The 27500-nt window shown below is 41.3% G+C and overlaps 2 protein-coding genes across 8 annotated transcripts in view; one reads left to right on the top strand and one right to left on the bottom strand.

Moving 5' to 3' along the window:
- LOC113818992 (glutaminase kidney isoform, mitochondrial) overlaps positions 1–27500 on the top strand; it is a 154434-nt gene that overhangs the window by 78129 nt on the left and 48805 nt on the right. For 4 of the 7 annotated variants that reach the window (XM_070143454.1, XM_070143448.1, XM_070143452.1 and 1 more), the window contains 7 exons: positions 1–9; positions 2038–2167; positions 5683–5700; positions 9315–9442; positions 10298–10413; positions 11497–11618; positions 13405–13563. The exon at positions 1–9 is cut by the window's left edge and continues 102 nt beyond it. In XM_070143454.1, coding sequence (XP_069999555.1) covers positions 1–9; positions 2038–2167; positions 5683–5700; positions 9315–9442; positions 10298–10413; positions 11497–11618; positions 13405–13563 — 682 coding nt within the window. The remainder of the gene's footprint in view (positions 10–2037; positions 2168–5682; positions 5701–9314; positions 9443–10297; positions 10414–11496; positions 11619–13404; positions 13564–27500) is intronic. The other 3 variants (XM_070143450.1, XM_070143449.1, XM_070143451.1) reach the window with 3 other exon arrangements.
- Positions 14335–27500, bottom strand: part of LOC113818986 (troponin C, isotype gamma) — a 21554-nt gene continuing 8388 nt past the window's right edge. Inside the window, exons 2-6 of the mRNA XM_027371221.2 lie at positions 21732–21774; positions 21271–21414; positions 18339–18458; positions 15394–15525; positions 14335–15111 (exon numbers count right to left, since the gene is read on the bottom strand). Coding sequence (XP_027227022.1) covers positions 15086–15111; positions 15394–15525; positions 18339–18458; positions 21271–21414; positions 21732–21774 — 465 coding nt within the window. The 3' untranslated portion in view covers positions 14335–15085. The remainder of the gene's footprint in view (positions 15112–15393; positions 15526–18338; positions 18459–21270; positions 21415–21731; positions 21775–27500) is intronic.

The raw sequence follows: 27500 nt of genomic DNA, 5'->3' as shown, positions 1-27500 counted from the left end.
GTTCAAGAAGTATGCACTAGCCTTGTGCCTGTGGAAGGGGTCTTTTATGGCACACACACTGCTTTTTCCCAGTTTATAATTGCATGGACTCTGTGTAGGGTGACACACATCATAGATGAGACTTTAAAGTTGACAAAGTGAAACAGTATTCATAGTAGGCAATTTTCTTAACAGTTATAAATATGCAGAGAGGCAAAAGTACATATAGCATGTGGCTACGAATTTGAATACAGCCACAAGTAATCATATAATTTTAGAGACTATTTGGTTTTGATTTTGTGTATACAGATGAGGTCTCTCAGAAGGAGAATGCACTTTCTCTGGGTAGATGAGTGGCTTCCTAACCTCGTAAAAGCTGATTTCTCTTCTTCTTCACTGCAATGCTTGACTAACTTTTATCTGTAATCTGCCATGGTATTGCTTTTTGTTGATTTTTTTTTGTAATAAGTTGAAATACAGAGAAGAAATAACATAACTTTAAAGCCAGTATGAATGCCTTGCTTAGAGCAAAGCTGTCATTCCAAAAATGAAGGAAATAGCATGAAATGAAAATGTAAGCAGATGTCTTTGTCTAATAATCATGTCACTCACACGAAGATGAGTTTGCATTTTATTAACAACAGTGGCTGTGCATTCATGTAGTTGTTTACATATTCATTGCATGATTCCATTCTCTTTCAAATTTCACAACTTACCTCTTTTGTCTGCTTTATTTATATGAATTAACATTTAAGTTTTAACCAAGTGTTAGCATTCCACTGTGGTAAGTGAATGACAAGCGAATGATATGGCTGTGTATTCACCCAAGCAATTTTCAGATGGCTTAGATTTGAGGCCCTGCTCTCTTGGACCAAATAACATAGACACAGAACTCCTTTGATTCTACACTGCACTTGCAGCTGCTGCTCATGACCCACTTGCATACAGCATAGAAATGTCAGATGGCCGTTCTTTACACTGCGAGTCTGAAGTAGATGAAAAAAGGTCTCTTTTGTCCTTCAGAATGGCATTTATTTGAAGAACTGAAATGAGTCAAATTGGAATGATAGTACTTAATCACATTCCTTTACTAATATACAGGCAGAAATTATAAGTGATGTAGTTCAGTATGTATAAGTTAACCTCACAGTATATATTTCTTAAAAGGATAGTGGACTTACTTTCTTGTCTACTTTTAACATGTGAATATTGCTTTTCTTTCTTATTTCTATTAGTGTATATATGTTCATATTTAGTTTGTGTTGTGTTTTGGCGCATTTTATGTTTTCCTCAATGTTGTTTATCTTCAAAGAACAATAGAAAATGCAAAATTTGAAGGAAGATATAAAGAATATTGATTGTTTGTTGTCATATTTATCATTTGTCAAAATAAACAACAGACTGTTCATATGATAAAGAAATGTGATTTATTCTAATTAACATCATGATGTATACTAGCATTAAATCATATCCAGTTTTAAAGAAAGGTCTGTAATAAGTGTGATTGATTGGTTTTGTCTCTCTGAAAAGCACTTTTTTCATTTGATATATTCCCAGTTACTGTTACCCATTTTCTCTATTCCCTAAGCTGATATTCGACAGAAAAGTCACACTCTTATCTTTAAGCTAATCTTACCTTACCCTTCTGTAGAGTCCATTGCTTGGTAGAAAGTGAATTTTTTAGGGGTAATCCACTTTTTAAATCCCCTTGTTGGCTGCTATTTTATTTTGTTTTATCGACAGAGATGTTAGGGTTTTTCCAGAAACATATAAATTATACATATAGTTTATGTTGAGTTATCTTTAGCGTGGATTGTACCATGATATGTGTCTCAGAGGTTCAGGAAGTTTTCAGGCCATTGTACATCTTATTCTTTTTATTTGTTCATGAAAAAAAATTCACTCTTTTTCCATGATTTTCTTCTTTTTTTTTCTATTTTCTTCTTTTCCTGTAAAAATATACTTGTACCTAGTGCGAACTTCACTGGTTCTTTGAGGAGACCCTCAAACTAATTGCATCTGTTGTATCTTATTACAAGATTTATTTCACCTTTATAGGGTGATTCAGGACAACATTGTCTTGATCTCAAGGGCCCTCCGGCACCAGTTTGTCATCCCAGAGTGGCTTGACTTCATCTCGCACATCGAAGAGTTCTACTGGTCCGTCAAAGGGCTGACAGGAGGAAAGGTAAGTCCAGCTGGTTGTTGCTGCTTTGGCATTGTTGCAAAGGAAGTTGTTCATGGCTGTAAGAAAACAAAAAAAGGAAAGCAAAACATGTTTTTGATTTGATAGACATTAATCCAAGTAGGTTTAAGCTTCATTCCGCATTTTTATAAGGCAGAGGTGATCTTAGTTATTTTAGGCTGTCAACAGAAAATGAGCTACAACTGTTCATAGATGTGCATGATATTGCTGTGGTGATAACATTTTAATTTACTCTGCGGTTGTGCATCTGGATGATGTGTATACATATAAGTGTTATGGTTCCTTGTTTCCAGTGCTTCCCGTCTTTGTGTTGAGTAACCCCTCCCCCAAAACGAAAAATAGTAGCAGCCAAAAAATCCACCATTTTTCCATTTCTTTGTCACTTTGTGAGATATATGCAGTTTGACATGCATGATCATTGGACTTTGAGTTCTTTTTTTTCCAAGTATATTGTGAAATGTGAGATCTCTTCATTTTAGTGATAGGGTGTGGTATTGACCCTTACCTTGTAGGTTTATAGAAATTACCTAATTATATGTATGTGAGTGTGAATTACTGATTGTTCTACAACAGATTTGCTGTGTTTATATCAAGTGAAGAGAGTATTCAGTTTACTTTATCCTTCCATAGAGACATTAAAATTATATTGTGGAAATAAGAGAATGGCTCAAAAAATGCTATCATTAATACAAGTGGAACAAAAGTGTGACTGGTGTGAAAAATCATTCAAAAACTAGAAGTCGTTTGCGAAAATATGTCAGAGCTGTAGATACTCCAACCAGGGACTTAGCCATGTAAGGGCTAAAGAGAGGGTAAGCCTCCTTACTCAGGAAAAGTTCGAAAATGTGTATTTGAATACAACTTTTTTTTTATCTGAATAAGAGTAGAAGTAATTGTTTTGTCCCCTGATCATATCATTGTCATATTGCAAGATAGCATGTTCTCTAACGCTGCATTCGGAACTCCTTGTCTTACTTGTCTAGACAACTTGTCATGACCAGCAGGACAACGAGGCTACGTTCAGAACCTCCAAGGCCTTTGCTGCCCAGAGTGTACCCAGCTTGAAAGTAAACATTTACTCATCTATTATACCAGTGTATATATTTTACACACTGCATAGGTTTTGTAACTCCTTTGATGCATATTTAATGTACCCACAACTGACAAACACAAAAATATCCTTTGATAGCATCAATAACGGACCATGAAATAACCCACCAGTATCTTGTGGTTGCCTGCAATTGTCATTGTTTACATATAAATGCTATTGTGACGTCATCTCCTCCTACTTGCCCAGCTTTGAAGGAGGGCAAGATGGACGAGATGGACAACTTGTCCAGTACGAGAAAGTAGAGGTTCCGAACAATAGAAACATCTTGTCCAACTTGTCTGAATGAGCTGGACAAGGAGTTCTGAATGCAGCATAAGGGTTGGAAAGGGCCTCAGCAATCCCCAAGACAACTTTCAGCCATTCTGCTTTAGCAGTGTGTAGTCCCATTATTCATATTGTTTCCCATATATAAATTGGCTACAGTCATTTTATATGAGGGACACAGCCCTACTCTTAGCTCCCAAGAAGAGGGACCTTGTGGCCCAGCCATTGGTTGCAACTGTCTTTTGGTCTCTGGTGACTGGGGTAAATATAGGAAAAATAGATCAGAGAATTCTGTTGGTGGTGGTGCTCACGTCCTGATAATGAAATTCTGTATATAAAGTAAAGTAAAATGTTATGATAGAAAGAAAATAAAAACAAGATGAAAAATAAGATGTCAGCATCTTAATCTTCTCTTGAATGTGAACAGTTGTTATAAAAGGTATGACATTTGATTCAAGAAGCTTTCATCAGATATATGATACAGATAAATATTCTATAACCAAAGCATCCTATATTACATATTTGTGATAAACATAAAATATAAACCATACTTTCAAATAAAAACCTGAGGAAGTACTGTACATGTGTATTTATATACTGAATTGCTGTATGGTATATTATAGTGGTGCACATATTATGTTTAGCACATAACGTGTTAAGATAAGGTACTCTGTATGTTAGTACAGCATATATAATACACTGTAATTTTGTACATAATGTTTTATGCTACAGATCATGCTATGCAAACAATTGTAGTTCACATCTTTTTCATTTAATTTAGACTAATATTTCATTAGCTCTAAGTATTGCCCTTATAGTTTATATCTGCTATGTATATGATTAAATGCAGTTGTTCAGTATTTATAGCAGCTTTGGATATTGAAGTGTTGAAGTTATTATTTAGATTTAATAGTGCTGATAATGAATTGAATACCCATTATTATTATTAGAATAATACAGGCAACTATTTTTGTACTATCACTAAGATACAGTAAATCTTTGTAGACTGAAAATTGGTTTATGCCAAAGAGATAAGTAAAGGCCTCGATTTTAATTAGGCACATGCACACATGTATTGAACAAGGATGAATGACATTACATGTATTAAATTACACCGTATCGCTTAGATAACAGAGAAACAAAGGGGATATCTTCTCAGCAGTGCTATATGTGTATATTTCTTGTTTCTTGGGACTTGTATTTTTACTTATCAATAGACTTCATGTGAGATGCTTCACTTGGGATTCCTTGTTAATTCTGCAAGTAAAGGACATAGCAGGCCTGTGTAGTAGTCCATGAGGCAGGGAAAGGAAGTAAGATGGATGAATCTTTCACCTGTGAATGAGTTTGAGAAGATTTCATATGTTTGTTCATCATTTGCATCACAGATGGTGCAATTTGAATGAATGAATGAATAATCATTATGAGTGAGAAGCACTAGTCATAATAGTTTGGTTGGAAGGGATGCAGACATAACATTACATGGCAAGAATAATGTGTCATTATAATTGTCATTTTCATTATATGTTAGGCTGATTTCTGTATAGAAGTTTGTGTCCAGTGATTTACAGTATTAAGCGCTGTAAAGTCAAAAATGTTGATATTACTGTTTGAGTGAGCTGATGAATTGAAACCAACCTTTAAACAGTCTTAAATAAGAATTCGTAAGAATAAAAAGCTCTAAAGGTAGATGATAAAATATTGCCATAGGCATAAAAGATTTTTCAAATCTTATTTATGATATGAAATGTTCTACAAATTATCTCATGACTATTTGTAGAGACCTAGCCATGCACAGTTTACCCAAGCACACCAATATCATGCAAATCATTTACCTTTTTGGGGTTTTATTTCAAATTCCGGTGATTGACCATAAAAAATATGCAAGAACCTAAATAACACTAAGAACACCAGCCAGCAATACTAAGGATAGAATTTGCATTTTGTTATAATACATGTAACCTTTAGGCATGTAGATCACCAGAGATTTACTTGCTTTCATCTTCATGTCTGAAAAATAAGCCTTATTAATATTTAATATAATCTTTATTAATATTCAAGCAAAACTCGAATATTAATGTAATATTAATGGTACCTTTCTTGTATTTGCCGTGCACCAAAGATTTACAATCAGAGCAAGGTAAGAGTTGTTCCATTTCGTCTGAGTCTTCCAGCCTTGACTTCTCTCTTTTGGACTCACTTGTAGACCGTTTTCTAACTGCTTGTAACTCAGATCCTAGACATTTCTTAAATGTTAATAACCAAATGTTGATTTATGTGAATTTTCCATGTGAATATTGCAGTATATAAGTAAGCAGAGAAGTGTTATCTTTTTTTCTTCTTTTTTTTATCTTTTTTAATGCTGTAATTACTTCAAGATTTCCAGACGTATGGAAATGCCTAAGTGCAGAAAAGGCTATATTGTATGTACAGGAAGTTCAGCTTAGAGTCATCCAGAGACACAAATGAAGCTCCATGAGGCCTTCATAGAGCTCGGTTGGATGGACTAATGTTTATTCCGCACTTATGAATATGTGTTCTCCTCTCTCATGCATTGCGATAAAGCCATTTTGGTTTGTGCTGGAGATCTGTATCATTTCAGACTATCATTAAACTATGCATGGCTTTCATGGAAGTCATGAGCTAAATTCTCTGCTGTTTCCTGTTCCAATTGTTTTTTCAGTCATGGCTGATGATTATAAAAGCTCTAATATAAGGTATGCTTCAGACTTGGGAGAATGACTGATGAATAGCAAAATCGTAAATGAGCAGTCATGCAATTTCATAAACAAAAGTTTGCAGACACACCAATTTGATTAGCTGCATTCTCACTTACTATTTAAATATATATAGCTTTAATTTGATTTAGATAGGATCCACTTAGCTGGCTTGGATCATTTTGTATTTCAAAAGTCTAACGCTTTTTAAGACACTAAAGCCCAACAATCTCACAGAAAAAATTAGCTTTATTGATTTTTTTCATCACCTGTATGATTTTTTATATAGTTTATTCTTTATACATTTTTTTTTTTTTTCCTTTTTTTTTTTACATGTGCGTGTGCCTGTGAGTGTGTGTGCACATGCGTGTAGGCGTGCATGTACAGAAGCTTTTTGCCTAAAATTATGAGAATGGATATTGTCATTATGCAGAAGTGAATTATATAAGATTTATACATGAAACACTTGAATAAAAGATCTAACTGTGTAACCAATCAAATGTTAACAAACTCTTTCTGTATACTGTACAACTGTCGTTCTGTATGAAGGAGTCCCATGTGTGGCAAGCGAATGTCTCACATAAATATTACTGCACACTACTACCATGTATGTCACACCTTGGACACTGCACATTTGGTATCTGCTGCCACTACCACTTCCACTACCACCACCACTACCACATCCCATCATAATTTCTGAAGGATAACTGGCCATTCTTCACACTGGTAGTTTTCCATGGGTAAAGTTAGGATCTCTGTCTTGTGTGAATCACCCCTTGGTGAAGAGTATGTTGGTGTAGTCTGTTCGCTTATTTTAGATTCGTGATACCAGTACTCCACCGGCTAATGATCCTTGAGTTTTGTATGTAATCATAATGTATCTTCAGATTTATACTCATAGCTAAAGAAAATTTATAAATGTTGATTGAGCTGCAGATGCAGCCAATTAAAAGACACAACCTTTCATGACAGGATCCCCACCTTATGGGGACAGATTTTTTTATTAAGTATGTGTAGCTTTATATTTTTTGTTTGTGAAATCCTGTGATGTCAAACAAAATGAGGGTTATTATCAATTTAGTTGATTTTGAATTTGCTAGTTGATAGCAGAAGATAACACATTAATCACACAATAGTTCTTATCTAGATATTCCACTCATGAGGCATTTGAATGTTTATATATTACTGATAAGACTATGGGGCTATCAGCCAAATTATTGCAGTTCCTCTCACATACAGTCAACTGTTGACATGATCTATATATTATGTATTTATACTGAGTGTCAGTTTAAAGTTAAACGTGGTAGGGAATATTGCAGAATCATTGGTGTGACGTGGTGTCAAATAAGACATATTGTTTCGAAACTGATTTTAGATCTTTCGCTTCTCTGACAAGGGGATTCCAGCAGCACTTTTGTGGGTATGTGTCTTAGTGTGCAAGAGTTAATCCTACTCTCAAGCTTATGTTCATCAGAGAGAGAAAGAGAGTACTTAGGGAGTGGAAGAAGCCAATTGAAATATCCATGTAATAAATGCATGGCTTCAGCAGCTTGGTAATTGGAGTAGATATATTTTTAACTGGGACCTTGATGATCAGCAAATATTTCCGTTGATTATTATTATTTTTTATTTGGTTATTTTTCCTACTATTGCAAATAAGAGTCGATGTTTTGGTGCATGGTAGAAATATCTGTTGATGCATTTTTATTATGTCAAAAACTGTAGATTTTTGTTTGAAAAGAACCACACACTGTAAGGAATATATGGAAAATCATATGAACTGCATTCAAAGTATTACAGGTAGATGTAAGTGAAAGTTTCAATGTCATTTTAATGCTTATGAATGTTGAAAATATATGTCTCACGTTAATACAATGAATGGCAGCCTACAAGTTTTTCATGTTGGTTTTCATTTATTCCCTAGACTTTGTTTACTTATATTATTGTAAGTTTATTTAGAAAAGTAGTATGTGTAAAGATAAAGGCCTAAAAAAAATATGCTTATTAGACAGACAAGATCCGTATTTTAAGACTTATAAGACTTTTTTCATTTAGGAAGTTTAACTCTATTTTTCTTTTATTATTCTGATTTTTTATTTATTTGAGAAGGTGGCAAGTTATGATATAAAATATGTCAGTAATACCATTTTTTTTCAGGCAGAGTAAAATTTTATATAAAGATATGCTTCACAATGATCATTTACTGAACAACTGTAAAACTCAGATTAGAGTATTACAAGTGATGCTTTGCTGTACACATTAGACGTAAACAAGCTTTATTAAGTATTATTTTTGCGTGGTGAATGTGACAAAAAGAAATATAGTTCAATTTGTACCTTAGTTCTGACAGTGATCACTTACTGCCTTTGGAGAGGTAGCGTTGCTTTGAGCGGCATTTCCTTTGTATGTGCCTTTAGTGCATGTTTTTTTTTTTTTTCTTTTTTTCTTCTAAATCCAGGAAGATTCAGCTCTTTTGGTGTTATGAGAGTTAATGTTGTCTGCATGAAGAAAGATCAAGTATAATCGTGCAGTGATGGCATGGCATGACAGCGGTGGCATAGCCTTAGGAGTGGAAGGAGGAATGGCTTAGTCCTCTGACCCATGACATATAGTGCTCCCCTTGGTTTTTCACTCCCATTACCTTGTCCCCCAAAGGAATGATAAACAAGCTCATTATGATAATTTGCGGCCTTGTTTAATCTATGGTGACCCCAAATGTTGTCCTTCCAAGAACTTGGTTATGCCCCAGCATGGCAAGATTGTATTTTTTTGGCTCTGGCTTCACTGGCAGAGGCCTTAGAGGAGAATAGCTACTGTAATTTAATAAGTACCATACAGTCTATAAAAAGAAAAAAAAATGTATATGTTAAGATAAAGTAAAGAAGAGAGTATAATTACCATAGATTTGTCTACGGACATTGTAAATACTGATGTGTATGAGACTGAATCCAATTTTTGTGAGCACTGTCATTATATAAAGTTTAAGAATTTAGAATTTTTGTGGATTAATGCATTTGTTTTCGTTTCCTCCGTCCAGGTTGCCTCCTACATTCCGCAGCTGGCTAGGTTCAGTCCAGACCACTGGGGGGTGTCAGTGTGCACCATTGATGGCCAGAGGTACTCCATTGGCGACACTGACATTCACTTCACCATGCAGTCTTGTAGGTAAGATGGCATTAGGATCTAAACCTGTATTGTTACACATTTGTTAGAGTCTATGCTTTCACTTTTTTCAGTTTATTCAATATATTTTTTGATGTGATGTGTTTGTATTGTTTACAGCAAATTTTCATATGGTATTCAAATCCAGCTCACATCTCCAGAAACGAAACTAATCCCCTGTACTCATACATGTCTCCTTACCCATTCCTTCTTGTAAACAGAGCTCATGACAACATGTTTTATTGGAAATAAATAATTGCACAAAACAGTTATTGATTATTTTGATTTTGTAATCTTCACTTGAAATTTGGAGATTGCCTACTCAGTTATATAATCAAAATTATTCATCTTACCTTAAGTATAAATCATTCTAATGTCTATAGTTTTCATGACTGATTATAATTGGACATAACACAACCTTTCATAGTGTATAAAAAGCTGTTAGTCATGTATACATTTGTTATAGGTATAAATTAACCTACTTGATATTATATTGCTTACATTACACTAAACTGTCTTTGATATGTAAACTGACTACTACTACATATTTTTCATTTCTTTTCATGCTTGTGATGCTTTTATCTCATATTTTCTTTACCTGTCTTGTTGCAAAACTGCATCATGATTTAATTTTGTTATCGAAAGCTCTATACTTGTGAATGCTAATATTCTTAGGAAGGCTTCAATTTCCAAGCATTCATTTGAAAACATGTCTACACCTTTATCACCTTATTCTTAAGAAATTACTACAGTATCACAGTTCTCTCTCTCTTTGCTTCATTGCTTTTTGACGTTTACATAGGTCCCTTGAATATTTACATAGTGGCATTTACTAATAAAAGTTTCATTAATCCACAGTAAACCAGTAACGTATGCGATTGCTCTTAATGAACTGGGTAACGAAACAGTCCATAAGTATGTAGGGACTGAACCCAGCGGTCGAATGTTCAACGCAATTGTCCTCGACTATAATGGTTAGTAGTGTTTGTGTTGTGGTTCCCTCTTTCTCTGTGGGAGACGCAGAGACTGGATGAAGGTAGATGAAATTTGGGATTTGGGGATCGATTGTGATGGGAGTAGTACTTGTAGTGGTACAAACGATCGTAAATTACATGATTGTTTTATACAATATAATAGAAAAAAATGTCCATTTCTCATTCACAAAATGATAAAGGTTGCTTCTAAAATACCGCCGAGGTTTTATTTTCTTAAGGAAACTCATAGACACAGTGTCAGGTATTGTACAATATATCCGAAGAATATTACACAATATTCTTTCAAAAAGTTATCGAAATTCTTAATGTTCGGAATTCATACAGGGCATTAATCACTAATTGCCCAATATATAAAATACCTTTTCCATTTCTCTCTAGTTTGTTGTGTTACAGTTGTTCACAGCAGCGTAGCACCAGTTATTTGTTATTTGATATCAATGAAACAATAATTCGCATGCTACGATGAGTTTTCATGAAAGCTCCATGGACAGCTATGCGACTCCGTGTAGGCTTCCTGAGTCCGTTTTCTACGAAGCTAAAATCCTTAGGTCAGAGTAGATAGGTTATGGTCAAGGCAAGGTTATATATTCTTGTGCAGATCTTGAGCTTGGGTACATTGCTATGGTATAACCAGAAATATTTCCACCGGATTGGTCTCTATACATTTTTCAGTCGAAAGGCACATGGAAGGAACACCACGTCCGTTGTTTCTTCTTGAACAGATGACATTTGTTGTAATTTTAGCAAACTGAGGATGAATGATGATTTGTCGGTTTCACAGATGCATATTTTTTATAGTATTTGATAACGTAAGGATTTGTAAATTATTATTCTGGGTAATAATAAGTGGAAGGAACACCACGTCACCTACTTCTGTTTAAAGAGATGGAATTTTAATTTAACAAAGTGAGGATGAATAATGATTTGTCGCCTTCACAGATGCATATTTTTTATAGTATTTGATACCTCTAGAATTTGTGAATTATTATTTTGCCTGATAATCTATGTTTTTAATTTAGGTGACAGATTGTGATCTTTGGACGCCTTTCCCTTCCCGAACAGATAAACCGCACAATCCCTTGGTCAACGCGGGCTCCATCCTAGTCAATGGTCTTCTGCAAAGTCTAGTCAAACCCGACATGTCTTCGTCCGAAAAATTCGATTACGTTCAGCAGTATTTTAAGGTAGGTGGCTGGTGAACATGTGATGCGGCATGGAACTCTTTCTCTGGAAGAATCTGAATGTTATTTGGGAATATTAATAAGATGACTTTTGTGGCACAGTCCTCATGGGATGACTTGACATATTTCGTATTCTATATTAAAGTCGTGAAGGAAGATGATTATTGCAGTGTAGCATAATTGCGGTTCACTCTCGAAATAAAATCTGATGTTTCACTAATCTACCCAATATTTACTTCATAAATATTTTTTTGAACAGTCATCCTCTCTTTTACCTTATTATTAGATCTTAAGTCCAGCTCCTCCTCCTCTTAAGGGCCTTGACAACAGCAAAATGATTATTGTTCTTCGCTAATTCTTATGCATTTTTTCAAAAGCACCGACTTACCACCTCCTTCCTTAGTATGTTACTTACCCCCTCTATTTAAGCGGGGATTTGTAGGTGGACAGCAGAAACGGTACATGTGTTAATTCAGATATTAAAAAAACTAACCAGCCCATCTTTTACTTTGAATGCAACTGAAACTTCCTCCCCTCTAGCGCCTCTCACAAGAAGCATTCGCTATTTCTTTAACATACTGAAGGAAAGGGAGCCACATCTTGCATTATTCACACAACCCTCGCCCCTCCCCTTCCCCCCCTCCTCCTCCTCCTCCTCCTCCTCCTCCTCCTATTCCTCCTCCTCCTCCTCCTCTGCCTCCTCCTCCTCCTCCTCTGCCTCCTCCTCCTCCTCTTCCTCCTCCTCCCCCTCCCCCTCCTCCTCCTCCTCTTCTTCTTCTTCTTCTTCTTCTTCTTCTTCTTCTTCTTCCTCCTCCTCCTCCTTCTCCTCCTCCTCCTCCTCCTCTTCTTCCTCCTCCTCCTCCTCTTCCTCCTGCTCCTCCTCCTCCTCCTCCTCCTCTTCTTCCTCCTCCTCCTCTTCTTCCTCTTCCTCCTCCTCCTCCTCCTCCTGCGGATGACCGAGAGCGAGGACGAGGACTCCGGCAACGGCGCGTCTCTCAAGACACAGTCACCAATCCTTCTTAACATTTAAAAACAAAAAAAAAAAAGTTATTAAAAAAAAAGCTTTATTAACGCCCTCCCCTGCAGCGCAGTGCCGGGGGACGAGTACGTGGGCTTCAGCATCTCTCATGGCACATTCACCAATCCTGTCCTTAACATTCAAAAACAAAAAACAAAAAACAAAAAAAAACATTAATTTTGCTAGGAACCGACTCACTGCCGCCCCTCCCCCGCAGCGTATGGCCGGCGGCGAGTACGTGGGCTTCAGCATCTCTCATGGCACATTCACCAATCCTGTCCTTAACATTCAAAAACAAAAAACAAAAAACAAAAAAAAACATTAATTTAGCTAGGAACCGTCTCACTGCCGCCCCTCCCCTGCAGCGCATGGCCGGGGGACGAGTACGTGTACTTCAGCATCTCTCAAGGCACATTCACCAATCCTGTTCTTAACATTAAAAAAAAAACATTAATTTAGCTAGGAACCGACTCACTGCCGCCCCTCCCCTGCAGCGTATGGTCGGCGGCGAGTACGTGTACTTCAGCATCATGTCTGAAGGCACATTCACCAATCCTGTCCTTAACATTCAAAAAACAAAAACAAACAAAAAAAACATTAAATTAGCTAGGAACCGTCTCACTGCCGCCCCTCCCCTGCAGCGCATGGCCGGGGGACGAGTACGTGTACTTCAGCATCTCTCAAGGCACATTCACCAATCCTGTTCTTAACATTAAAAAAAAAAACATTAAATTAGCTAGGAACCGACTCACTGCCGCCCCTCCCCTGCAGCGCATGGCCGGCGGCGAGTACGTGGGCTTCAGCAACGGGACCTTCCTGTCGGAGCGGGAGAACGCCGACCGCAACTTCTCGCTGGGCTACTACATGCGCGAGAACAAGTGCTTCCCGGAGAAGTGCGACCTCATGGCGTCGCTCGATCTCTACTTCCAGGTGAGGCTCTGTCGTTAGGGCTGGGCAGGCAGGGGAGCCGGTTTTAGTTTTGTGTTTTTTGTTTTCTTTTTCTTTTTTTCTTTTTTCTTTTTCTTTTTTTTTCTTTTCTTTTTTTCTTTTATTGCCTTTCTTTTTCTTTTTCTTTTTCTTTTATTTTTTCTTTCTTTTTCTTTCTTCCTTTCTTTCTTTCTGTCTTTTCCTTTCTTTCTTTTAAAGATATAGGGGTTCTTGGGATGCATGTTGTATAGATGATGTATTTTTCGTGCTGGGACTTGGGTTAAATTTGTTGTAATTTATTTGAGACATTTTTTATTTTTAGATTTACAGACATAGTTATAGTCCTTGTTAGTTTATCTGTTTATCTATAATTTTCATTTTATTAACTTTAGTATGTGCGTCGGTCGTTCAAATTTGGTTGATGTTGCTTGGTCGTTTTCCACTTTTAACCACATTATTATTTTTTTTTTTTTGTCTTTTTCTTTCTTTATTTCATTTAAAGATAAGGGGGATTGTTAAGTAAGCAGGGACTCTCTCTACTGGACGATGCAGCTTCACCGATTTTATTTTTACCAAAATCGGGTAATTCATTAACAGATTTCTTTCAGACATTCCGTGGTTGGTGGTTCAGGTCCTGCTCGGTCTGATATCAGGTTAAGTTAACGTTTTGTCTTGGTAACAGTGCAAAATTTCCTTTTACATTTTCAAAAAAACATTGGATGAATGATGTAAGGCGAACAGAAGGTAAGGCCACACAGAACTGAAACGCCGGTGTATACAAATTTCCCTTTATTTTTTTTACAAGAACCTTAAGTTAACATGTCAACACGTACGCGAGATGGAACAGGCATAGCTTTCCTACCGAGGGGAGGGGGGGAGGGGGAGGGGGGAGAACAGCTGTAACAAAGGACAAAACGAAGCTCTACGCGCGTGGAAGCCTCAATCGAGATAACTAGCAAAATAAAGTTGAATATATTGAACCATAGCAACTTAAAGTTAGGTGTGTATAAAATTATAAAATATTTCGTCAACGATTGAATCACAGTGTGTATCTTATGGACTCTTTGTACTAGAACTTAAGGAGGGAGGGAGGCTTTCTCGTTGTGATTTTGGCGGGATGGCGTTCCGCGGCTTTGGCTTTCCGTTGAAGTTGCTCGCACGCGCCTCGTGGAGCCAAACACTGCTGGTCGTATGAATAAAGTCGATCTTGAGGTCTAGAAGTGTCAAAGTTTCTTTTATTCCCTTTTTATATTACTGTTGGTTCCCAATTAGAGGAAGTCGAGTCCATGGGACGTAAGAGAAAGATGGTAAAGGTCACTCCTCGTGGCGGTGTTTCGGGCGGCGGCTGCAGGGGCGCCGCCCGCGAGGCGGACGCTGCGGCCGGGCCGTTGGTGACGTGGTAATGACGTCAAGACTTTTGGGATGACGTAGTGATGGCGTCAGAGATTTTTTGGTGACGTCAGGATATTTGGATGACGTATGATGCCGTCGTGAAATTAGCATGACGAACCTTGTCCAGAGCTTCTTATCCCGTCATCATGTCCATAAACTCTGCAAAAGGGAGGCCATGAATTAGAGCGCCTTTGAGCGTCCGCCAAGGGACCGGAGGAGGAGGAGGGCGAGCGCCATTTGTCAAACATGCGCGCTCGCACGCACGCACATGCTCCTCCTCCTCCTCCCCATGCATATGTATAGATATAAAGAGACAGAAATAGAAATCCATTGCCCATAATATCAAACTCCTTTGCGTACGTGTGCCAGTCTGTCTGTGCGTCAATGTGTGTGTGTGTGTGTGTGTGTCTGTGTGCGAGCCCGCCTGCAAGAGCCTCCTACCATCGAAGTCGACGGTGCCGGACCCGTCCTGGTCGATCTCGTCGATGATGCCGTCGAGCTCCTCGTCCGTGAGCTTGTCGTCCAGCTCGTGCAGGATCTCGCGCAGGACGCCCGTCGGGATGAAGCCCTGGCCTGGGGGGGAGGGGGGGAGGGGGCAGCGTTCGTTAGTGTTGCTTTTGTCAGTGATGATAACTGATGGTAATGATTATTATCATTATCATTATTTTCACTGTTGTTCTTAATTATTGTTATTATCGTAACTATCATTATAGAACTTATACCTCCCAGAAAACCATATATATATATATATATATATATATATATATATATATATATATATATATATATATATATATATATATATATATATATATATGATTTCAGTTTCTTTTTGATATACTCCATATTAGCCTAAGGCAGCATCTCATCCTCCAGGAAGTGAGATTCCCCGAAGCGAAATGCTTTATCGTCGCCCTCCCTCGCGCGGGAGCCAAGATGGCGTCGCGCTTCATAAACAGCGAACTCGGAAGGGGATTAAATCTGATAGAATTAATTAAATCTCACGCGATGGAAGTAGATTCGTGGTGAGCTTAGTGTGGTTTCCCGCTTCTTAATTTTATTTTTTATTTGTTTACGTTTTTTTTTGTATATTTTCTCTCTAAAAATGAATTTCTTCGGTTATCTCAGGCATTTTGATTCCTCTTCCGGTTGTCGTTTTTGTTGACATCGTCTTGCTGGTTCTTCTTTCTTCTCTCTCTCTCTTACACTTTAAGAAAAGACATAATAACATTGATGATGATTATAATAAAAATAATAATGATAATGATGATTATGATTATAATAGCTGTGATAATAGTGATAATGATGATGATAATGTTATTATTATCATTATCATTTTTGTTGTTACTATCATTATTATTATTATTGTTATTTCCTGTTTTCATTACCATTTTTCTTGTTACTTTTTCATCATTTTCTCTACTTCGTTCTCTTTATTTTCTCTACATTTTCACGATTTCATATTGGTGTTTATTCACGTTTCTCCACTCTTTTACATTTTCTTCTTCGTTCTTTTTATTTCTCTTCTTCCTCAGTTCTCTTTTCCATCTTCTCTCTCATCCGCTTTTTTCCTTGATTTCCTTCTCTTCTCTTCTTCCTTTTATTATCATTCGTTTCTTCTCATTCTTCTTTTCTTCATTTTCATTCTATAGACGTGTTTTTTGCCTCTCCCTTTTTTCCGTATTTTATTTGCATACTTAACTTGGTGCTTATTCCCATCTTCATTCATTTCTCTACGTTATCCATTCTTTGAGGGGAACAAACAATGTATATAAACATATATATATATATATATATATATATATATATATATATATATATATATGTGTGTGTGTGTGTGTGTGTGTGTGTGTGTGTGTGTGTGTGTGTGTGTGTGTGTGTGTGTGTGTGTGTGTGTGTGTATGTTTATTGAATTATAGATAGTAAATAAGTATTTGAAATATGTTGCTGGGACTCCCTCGCGACAGCTCCCGTGAGAAGGCGGCGTCCGTGTCCTCGGGAAGGTTCAGGCAAGAAACACTTAAAAACCTCGAGTAAAAAAACAAATATCTCGCGGACCTAAATACCTCATCCGCCATCTTGTTTAGAAAGATGGATGACAAAGTGACGGTTCGCTTTTGATGCTTAATGTTCGTTAAGAGTGAAGGATGTCTTTGAACGACTTTTTTTTTTTCTTTTCTTTTCTTTTTTGTTTTTCCTTCGTCGTAATTCAAGAAGTAAGAGATGTGTTCTCTTTGTTTCTTTTCTTTCTTTTGATGAATGATAATGGCATTTTCCTCTGACGTCCCTTTTGTTTTTTGTTTTTTCTCCGATGAATTTAAGGAAGAGATGACGAGTTCAGTGACTTGCGCTTTCTCTTTCCTTCGCCATTAAGATGCGGAGAGATGCCAGGGGGGCGGGGTGAGCTGGGGGGGGGGGCTTCCGTTCCCTGTTTCTTCTTCAGATTCCCCGAAATAGAACGATGACGTGCGTTCTCGCCGTTCCGTAGATCTTCGCCTTATTCTGAGTAAACCGCGGGACTTGGGCGGCCGCTTCTTATTCCCAGATCTTGAGAAGGAACAGGTGAAATAAAAAAAATGTTTCTTGAAGCCTTCCTCGTTCCGAAATCGTGTAACTTGGCGTCCTTCGATCCGTCGGGCGATTCCGGAGTTGGAGAGGAAGGATAGAGGTTAAAGAGAGAGAAGTGACTCAGGGGGAGACTCAGAGGGTAGACTTAGAGGGAAGAGAAAGGGAAGAATTGAAGGGAGCCTCAGAGGGAGAATTGAAGGAAGGCAAAGGGAAGGATCGAAGGGAGACTCAGAGGGTAGACTTAGAGGGAAGGCAAAGGGAAGAATTGAAGGAAGGCAAAGGGGAGAATTGAAGGGAGACTCAGTGGGAGAATTGAAGGAAGGCAAAGGGAAGAACTGAAGGGAGCCTCAGAGGGTAGACTTAGAGGGAACGCAAAGGGAAGAATTGAAGGAAGAGAAAAGGAAGAACTGAAGGGAGCCTCAGCGGGTAGACTTAGAGGGAAGGCAAAGGGAAGAATTGAAAGAAGCCTCAAAGGGGTGAGAAAGGGAAGAATTGAAGAGAGCCTCAGAGGGAGAAATGAAGGGAGCCTCAGAGGAAAAATTGAAGGAAGGCAAAGGGAAGGATTGAAGGGAGACTCAGAGGGTAGACTTAGAGGGAAGGCAAAGGGAAGAATTGAAGGAGGACAAAAGGAAGAATTGAAAGAAGCCTCAGAGGGGTGAGAAAGGGAAGAATTGAAGGGAGCCTCAGGGGAAAAATTGAAGGGAGACTTGAAGGGAGCCTCAGAGGAGGATTGAAGGGAGCCTCAGGGGAAAGATTGAAGGGAGAATTGAAGGGAGCCTCAGAGGGAGACTTGAAGGGGGTTCCAAAGGGAGACTGACCTTCTTTGTCGTATAATCTGAAGGCTTCGTAGAGTTCCTTCTTGAGCTCCTCCTCGTCCTCCTCGTTCATGAACTTGGTGGCCAGGAGGCAGAACTCGTTGAACTCCAGCTCGCCGGATCCTGCGGGCGGGGGAGGGCGGGCGGTTAGGAGGGTGGGCGCGAAGGTGGGAGGGGGGGGGTCGAATTCCTATTCTTTTTGTTTAGTTTTGCTTTCTCGGTTTTTATCTCTCTCTCTCTGTCTCTCTCTCTCTCTCTGTCTGTCTCTCTCTCTCTCTCTCTCTCTCTCTCTCTCTCTCTCTCTCTCTCTCTCTCTCTCTGTCTCTCTGTCTCTCTGTCTCTCTCTCTCTCTCTCTCTCTCTCTCTCTCTCTCTCTCTCTCTCTCTCTCTCTCTCTCTCTCTCTCTCTCTCTCTCTCTCTCTCTCTCGTAAACACTCACTCGCACATGCATACATAAATCATCAGCATCTAACATCGAAGTCTAAAAAAATGTAAATAAAAAATCCACATCACCGCCATGCCTCAAGGACGAAACAAATAAAATAAAACATAATTCACTGAATAAAAAAGGATGACATGAAAGATTCCGATGAAAACATGATATATTGAACACATGGCTTAGAGTGAGGCAGACAGGAACAGATAGATAGACAGAGAGGGAGAAAGACTACAGACAGACAGCAGCGGATAGACAGACAGAGAGGGAGAAAGACTACAGACAGACAGCAGCGGATAGACAGACAGAGAGGGAGAAAGACTACAGACAGACAGCAGCGGATGGACAGACAGAGAGGGAGAAAGACCACAGGCAGACGGAGGCAGACAGATAGAGAGAGACAGACAGATAGAGAGACAGACCACATGCAGACGGAGGCAGATAAAGAGAGACAGACAGACAGACAGACGGAGCGACAGCCAGACGGGCGCGGGGGGCGGGCGGCCGTGTTACAGCAGTTTTGCAACGTTAACTCTCCTCGCCTGGGTACACGCGGGCGGGCCGGGCTGGGGCCTTGCCAAGTGCGAATCGCGATGCGCGCGGAGGGTACTGTGCCTCGATATAGTAATAAGGAATATTTTATAGCTTTTATAGCCACTAAATGATAAGCTTTCAAAGTGGAAATGGCTTTGGTGGAAGGAAAGGGACGCGGGAGGGAGTTGTGCGGGGCGGGGATCTCGATTCTTGATGAGGGCGATCGCGGAGGCGCTGATCCGCCCGAGGGAGACGAACCGCGCGAGATGGGAGGAGATTATCCGTTCGGGAAGAGACTCGGGCAGCGTGTGTGGCCGGGGATGCGGGCTCGGGTTTCCAAATGCGTGTCGAGAGGACTTTTAGCGTGTTATTGCTTCATGTTTTAATTATTGCGGTTTGTTTCAGGTTGGTTTTGATTTTGTGGTCATGAGTGGAGTTGGTTTTTATGTGTATGTTGTTTATGTAATGCGTTTTGGAGTTTTTTTTTTTTTTTTAGTCATGTCATGAGCTTGTTTTTTATGATTATTATTTATGTTTTATAGGTTTACTGACGTTTGTTGAAACCCTTTTAGATTTTCAGCCATATTTTGATTTGATTTTCTCCCGTGCGATTTTATGTCACTTATTATTTTTGAATTTGGGAAAAAGAGGGAAAAAATATCGCATCCTAGATTTGCCGAAGGATGAGAAGAGCTGTTAAGCCGAAAGCACCTGGCGGATCCCTGCCAGCCGTGGGCCAACCTCTCGGGGCGTAAGGCAGCCGCTGCTGAAGGGAATTTCTGCGTCAAATTCCGCGCCAGGAACATTTATTATTAGATGGAGCGAGTAATGCAAAATGCCATTTTCAGCTCTCTCTCTCTCTCTGTCTCTGTTTGTCTGTCTGTCTCTCTCTCTCTCTCTCTCTCTCTCTCTCTCTCTCTCTCTCTCTCTCTCTCTCTCTCTCTCTCTCTCTCTCTCTCTCTCTCTCTCTTCTCTTTCTCTTTCTCTTTCTTTCTTTCTCTTTCTCTTTCTCTTTCTCTTTCTCTTTCTCTCTCTTCTCTCTCTCCCTTTCTCTCTCTCTTCTCTCTCTCTCTTTCTCTCTCTCTTTCTCTCTCTCTTTCTCTTTCTCTCGCCTCTCTCTCTCTCCTCTCTCTCCTCTCTCCTCTCTCCTCTCTCCTCTCTCCCTCTCTCTCTCTCTCTCTCTCTCTCTCTCTCTCTCTCTGTCACTCTCACTCTCACACTCTCTATCTGTCTCTCTCTCTCTCTCTCTCTCTCTCTCTCTCTCTCTCTTATTCTCTCTCTCTCTCTCTCACTCTGTCTCTCTCTCTCTCTCTCTCTCTCTCTCTCTCTCTTTCTCTTCTCTCTTTCTCTTTCTCTCTCTCTCTCTCTCTCTCTCTCTCTCCTCTCTCTCTCTCTCTCTCTCTCTCTCTCTCTCTCTCTCCTCTCCCTCTCCCTCTCCCTCTCCTCCTCCCCCTCCCTCTCCCTCTTCCCTCCCTCTCCCTCTCCCTCTCCCTCTCCCTCTCCCTCTCCCTCTCCCTCCCTCCCTCCCTCCCTCCCTCCCTCCCTCTCTCCCTCTCCTTTAGTTCAGGTGTTCAAAGAGGCTAATTTCGGGTCTTTATTTATCCGAGGAAGAAAGGAGGGACGGGACGGCGCGACGGAGGCGGCCGTGTTGTGGCCCCGATTTATTGCTTCGTAATGGAGACGGGAGGGGGGGGGGGAAAGAGGGAGAGGGGGGGGTTGTGAGTGAGGGAGGGAGAGAGAGAGAGAGAGAGAGAGAGAGAGAGAGAGAGAGAGAGTAAGAGTAAGAGAGAGCGTAAGAGTAAGAGAGAGAGTAAGAGTAAGAGAGAGAGTAAGAGAAAGAGAGAGAGTAAGAGAAAGAGAAAAAGAAAAGTGAAAAATAGGTCTTAGGAAATGAATAATGAGTGAGAGCGAAAAACGAACGGCAACCAGTGCCCTCCGAGCGGCCGCAGCCCGAGGTCGCCCTACCGTCCACGTCGACCTCTTCGATGATCTGGTTGAGGATCGTTCTGTTGACCGTCTGGCCCATCATGCGCAGCACCACGCCCACGGTGTCCGTCGAGATGGCGCCCTTCTTGTCCGAGTCGAAGCTGTCGAAGGCGCGCTTCAGGACTGCGCGGGGGGGGGGGCAAGGGGTGTGGTTAGGTATAGACATATATATATATATATATATATATATATATATATATATACATATATATATATATACATATATATATATATGTATGTATGTATGTATGTATGTATGTATGTATGTATGTATGTATATATATACATAAATATATACATACACAAATATATATACATGTATATACACATACACGCAAACACACTATTCATTATTTCATTCAGACACAACTGATGAGAGTTTAATCAGATATTCGCGAGCGCTGAGATGGCCAGCCGAGCGCAGCCCCGCAGGTCCTCACCGGCCATCTGCTCGGGGTCGATCGGCGGCAGCTCCATTTCCTCCTGAAAGCGCGAGACAAAGGGCTTCTCAGATCTCTGTTTGTTACATAGACAGCAAAAAGGGGGTTTACGAGTATTACTTAGACAAAAAAAGGGGTTTACGAGTATTACTTAGACAAAAAGAGGGGGTTTACAAGATAGTTGGAGAGAGAAAGCATAAGGGTATAATACTACATAAATAGCAAAAGGAGGGTTTGGCGGATAGTTGGAGAGAGAAAACATAAGGGTATAATACTATATAAACAGCAAAAGGAGGAGGGTTTGGCGGATAGTTGGAGAGAGAAAACACGAGGGTATATTTCTTAGGTACTATGTAGATAGAAATTTGATGAATATATATTTGTAATTAGAGAAAATGCCGTAAATATTTGGATTTCTAGGAATAAATATGTACAATAATTAGATGGTTTTATGAGAGAGAGGAAGGGAAGAGAAAGCCCATTAATCACAAGAGAAATTGTCACAATTACTCGCGTTCCAAGAGAAGTGAAAAATGGCTTGTTGAAGCGTGTCTTTAGGGCCTCGAATGTTTGTTTTTCATGTCACGTATTAGAAATGTCTTCGCATGTCATTATAATACTTCTTTGAAATAATATGTGGAAATGTCCTAGAACGGCATATTAAAAAAACGAAAATGTAACTAAAATGGGAAGGAAAGTTAGATAAAGGAATGTCTAGAAATACGGGAAAGAGGAAACTGACGAATGGAACGTCGAAAACGCATTTCAATTACAGAAAAGTCAAAGTTCAAGACGTCATGTAAAAGCCCGCGAACTATTTTAAGCCCCGGATGAAGGTTGAAGCGCGAGCGGAAACATTATGTACAGTTCTTGATATGCATCAACGTTCATATGTTTTGCACCCTTGCTGGTATTAAGATCATTTATTTCACGGAACTAGTCTATTTTTATTGTTGTTTTTTTCCTTTCTTTCTTTCTTTTTTTGCTCTAAAACCCTCGCCGCGTGATAAATACGCCAGCGAGATTATTTCGTAGTGTCAAATGGTGTTCCTCCGCCTTCCTGACAGTCGCATTAAAATGGTTCAGATAAGGGCCATTTGGGGACTCGTTTTTGTGGCGGAGGAAACGCGGATCAGCTGATGGCGTTGAGGGTCCTACGTGTTACGCCTTCTTCTTCTTCCTCCTCTTCTCTTTTTTTCCTTCCTCTATTTACATAACTTTGTCTTTTTTTCCTTACACCTTTCGATATAATCAGATACAGGTGGAAATACGAGTCATGCGCCGCGCCTCGAGATGACACCGTTATCTGGCTGCACATGGCGCGGCGGGCACGCGGCGGCGGCGGCATGCGCGCACGCGTTCCTTGCGCCCGCGGACCGTGCAATCCGTTTCCCTTTTCTCCTCCTCCTTTACTCGTTTCTCTGCTTCTCTCTCTCTCTCTCTCTCTCTCTCTCTCTCTCTCTCTGTCTCTCTCTCTCTCTCTCTCTCTCTCTCTCTCTCTCTCTCTCTCTCTCTCTTCTCTCTGTCCCTCCTCCCATTGCTTGTTTTTTCTTCTTTTTCGTATTTTTCTCTTTTCTTATTTTCCTTCTCTCCTTTTCTCCTTATTCCCCTTCTCCCCCTCTGCTTGTTCGTCTCCCCTTCCTTCATTTTTTAAATTCCTCTCATTCACTTATCCTTACCGCATCCACGGTCCCACCTTGTCACATTTCCTACCTTTCTATGCTTTTCTCTCTCTGTCAATATACCTAGCCATATGTCCGTCTATCTATCTATTTCTTTATCTATTTCGCCCCCCCCCCTCGCGCCCTCTCCCTTGTCACCCTTTCACCACTTCTCTTGCTGGCTTGTTTTTCTTCCCACTTCTCCTTTTCCTTCTCTTCCCTCCCTGTCCTCTCCCATCCGGTTCCCCCTTCTTCTACTCCTCCTTATCCCTCTCCCTCTGCCTTCTTTTTCATATCCTCTCTCCCTCCCTCTTTTTTCTCCCCATTTCCCCTCCTCCCCTTTCCTCTCTCCTCTTCTCTCACCCCAGCCTGGCCACCCCTCCCCTTCCCCCTCTCCTCCTCCCTCCCATCCCCATCCCTCTTACCTTCTCCCTCCCCATCCCCATCCCTCTTACCTCTCTCCCTCCCCATCCCCATCCCTCTTACCTTCTTCCCTCCCCATCCCATCCCTCTTACCTTCCCCCCCCCCTTCCCGCCTTCATTCCCCCTCCCCCTCCTCCGCAGCCGAGGCCCTAGCCCCCCTCCCCTCCCCCGGCGGCGCACCTGTCGCCCTCGTCCGCCGCGGATTTCGAGTCGGCGTGACGTCTCCGCCGCCGAAAAAATGGCCGACATCGCGTTTTTCATTCTTTTTTTTTTTTTGGCGGCGCCGCTGTCTCGTTCGTTAACTCGCGTCTTTACGAGAGAAAGATGTCTTCTGCAGCTTTTGATTTTCACTTTTTTTTTTGTTTTTTTTTGTTATTGTTTTGTCTTCTATTTTTTTTCGGAGATGTAGCGGATGTAGCTTTAGTATTACTGCTGCTATTTGGTTTTTGTGTGATGCTTGTGGAAGCACGGGACGAGAGCTGCACTTGCGAAGGAGGCCGAGTGCTGGCTCAGCGGCCTGGGGGGGAGCAGGAAGATAACCGGAGGAAACAGGCATGCATGTGTGTGTGCTTGTGTGGTTGTATATGTATATATGTAGACACACACATATATATATAATATATATATATATACATAAATATATATATATATATATACACATATATTATATATATATATATATATATATATATATATATATATATAAATATATAATTTTATGTATATATATACATATACATATATCAAACGTTGTCAGGCAAAAACGTGAAAAGGCTGGAAAGGTACGGAGCGGGGGGGGGGGGGGGGGATGGGGCTCCCGCTTTATAAATATCGCGCCAGATCTCGTCCCTTCGCCTCCCTTCGCGGCGAGAGCGCTACAGCGCCTGAGACGAGCGCACGTCGCCGTGTGCTCATCCGGGTGCCCTGGAGGCGGCGGGAGAAGGGCGTCCCACACACGGCGCGAGTCGTGGGCCTGACACGGGCGTCGGAGGGCAAGTGTGAGGCCCTGCAGAAGGCGAGGTCCTGGGCTTCTAACGAGCGAGGTCTCGAGCGCTGGACGCCGGTCGATTCCTCTTCTCTTCCTCGTCTCCCTCGAGCTCTCCCTCCTCTGCCGCGTCTGACCTTCTGCAACATCCCGGCCCTTGGGCTTGCATGAGCGCTGCCAGACGCCCTCGCGAGCCAAGGCCGCGTCAGCAGCGGCGGGGACTCGGGATCTACGGGAGGGAGGCTGGGGGGGGGGGGGAGCTTCTCTCTTTATTTCTCTCTCTTCTCTCTTGTTTTCATTTTCTCTCTCTCTCTCTCTCTCTCTCTCTCTCTCTCTCTCTCTCTCTCTCTCTCTCTCTCTCTCTCTCTCTCTCTCTCTCTCTCTCTCTCTCTCTCTCTCTCTCTCTCTGACTTGTTTAGGCAGGGAGATTCGCTTCCTTGGCATGTAAACGTTATGTGTGTGTGTGAGTGAGTGAGTGTGTCTGTATATATTTATATATGTATATATTTATATATAATATATATATATATATATATATATATATATATATATATATGTATGTATGTATGTATGTATGTATGTATGTATGCATGCATGTATTCCTAGACCCCAGAGTAGCATCCTCCGGCAGAGCGACTCCACCGCCAGCGGAAGGCGCCGCCCGCCGCCCCCTCGCACCCGCCGGCGACGCGGCGCTTCCCCTGACGATCGCGGGAGATCCGGGGCGTCGTCGCGGCGCTGACGAGGCGCCAACCCAGCGCGAATTGCAGTCGTCGTCGTGAGTGATGCAACGACAGCGCTCGCGGCGGAGATTGCCTCGGCAAGGGGCTGGGGGGTGGGGGAGGTCTTGCGAGTGTTGCAGACCGCGAATTCAAAGGCGCCTGTGCTGTGCCTCTCCGTTTGGCCATTTCCTCTATTTCTGCTCCCGCGTTTCAATCTGGAGACGGAATCGGCCACTTCAGAGGCAAACACGCTGATAAGGCTGAGTGCGAGAGGCATATTTCAGGCGCGAATTGCGCTGCGGGGGGGGGGGGCAACATTGCAGGGAGGGTGGGAAGTTCGTGGAAACATTGCATAAAGTTTTTATGATTTTTATGATTGAATGTAAATAGACAAGTTTTTTTTTCGTAATTATTTCTTTTCCGACTCGTAAATATTGTTAGTCGTAGCGACAGCATGGCGCAGAAAGGAACATTCGCTGCGCCAAATGAGCTCAAATCAGATGCATTTATTCTGCCCGTCAGTGTTCGACCCTTAAGGCATTGTTCTGTGCATTGAGTTTTATTTCACAGTTATTTTCTCTTTTTAAGGTTTTTAAGGATGATTTTTGTTATAAAGCTTAAGAATTAGGAAGAAGATTTACATCGTTCTAACTTGAACAACAGTCAGCAGAAAGGTGTCGCTAATTAGAAAAAAAGAAAAACGGGTACACAACTAATGCTACTGAGGTGACCTATATTTGGATCGACCCCTCCCCCTTCCCCCCCACCCACTCCCCCCCTCCCTCCGTCTCCTGACTTCAGACCCCAGCCCTTCAACCCACAATCCGCCCACCCCCCTCTCCGATACCCTTTCCCTCCACCCCACCCCACCCCACCCCGCCCCCCGCCCTCAACTCCTCGACAGAGAATTATAACCTACATTTAACGGGGGTGGCAGGGGGCAGGGGGCGGGGGGCGGGGGGAGCAGCCAACAGGTGGGGAGGGGGAAGGAAAGGGGGCAGGAAGGGAATCAGTGAAGAGGCAGGGAAGTGGATGCGTTCGGAGGGGGGAGGGTACGGAAGGGGGGGGGGGAGGAGGAGGGGAACCCAGGGGATAGGAGGGGCGTGGGGAGGGGAAGGGTAGGCGAGAGGGCAGAAGTACCCAGCGAATGGGTAGAAAAGAAGAGGGAGGGAGGGGCTGGGAGGGCATCGGGAGAGGGAAGGAGGGGTAGGGCATGGGGGAGGGGGGGGCGCCCATCGAACAGGTGCGAGCGTGCAGGCGGCGCTCGGCCCAGAATCACAAGCAGTTTATCACGAAAGGTTATGATACAGTGAGCGTGGCTGATCGATCCCTCGAGTTATCGGCGATTGTGCTTTGATGCCTTTTTAGCGTCTGGTCTCCCTCTTCCACTCTCTTCCTCCTTCGATTATCCATTCTTCTCCCTTGCGTTGATTTTCTCTGGTTTTTATTTTCGCTTTGTGGTTTGCTTCTTGTCTCCTCTTTTCCTTTGGTACTTTTGGTTCGTTTCCTCGTATGCCTCTTCCTTCTTTCGCATTTCCATTTTCTTTCGTTGCACATGCCTGCCCTTCTTCACGCCTTTCTTCCTATGATTTCTCTCTTCTGTATCCCCCCCCCCCCCGTCGCTACTCTTTGTCTCTCATGTTCCTCCTTATTATTTTCACTTATTCCTTATTCCGGAGAGAATCATGCCATTTGAACACCTTTTTGTAATCTAGAATCAAATTCTTTTATTTAAAAGATGCTACGAAGGGCTTGGCAACGGCGCAAAATGAATGTAAAAGGATCTGATTTGTTGGAAATTGCCACAAGATCGTCATTTCGAACAGAGCTCCGCTTCAGCCGCGAACATTCGAAAGAGAGTGAGTGAGTGTGTGTGTGTGTGTGTGTGTGTGTGTGTGTGTGTGTGTGTGTGTGTGTGTGTGTGTGTGTGTGTGTGTGTGTGTGTGTGTGTGTGTGAGTGTGAGTGTGTGTGTGTATG

The sequence above is a fragment of the Penaeus vannamei genome, chromosome 30 (genome assembly GCF_042767895.1).
Source record: "Penaeus vannamei isolate JL-2024 chromosome 30, ASM4276789v1, whole genome shotgun sequence".
Classification (NCBI taxonomy): domain Eukaryota; kingdom Metazoa; phylum Arthropoda; class Malacostraca; order Decapoda; family Penaeidae; genus Penaeus; species Penaeus vannamei.
Note: the sequence above shows the minus strand (reverse complement) of the source record. Positions and strands in the feature narration are given on the sequence as shown.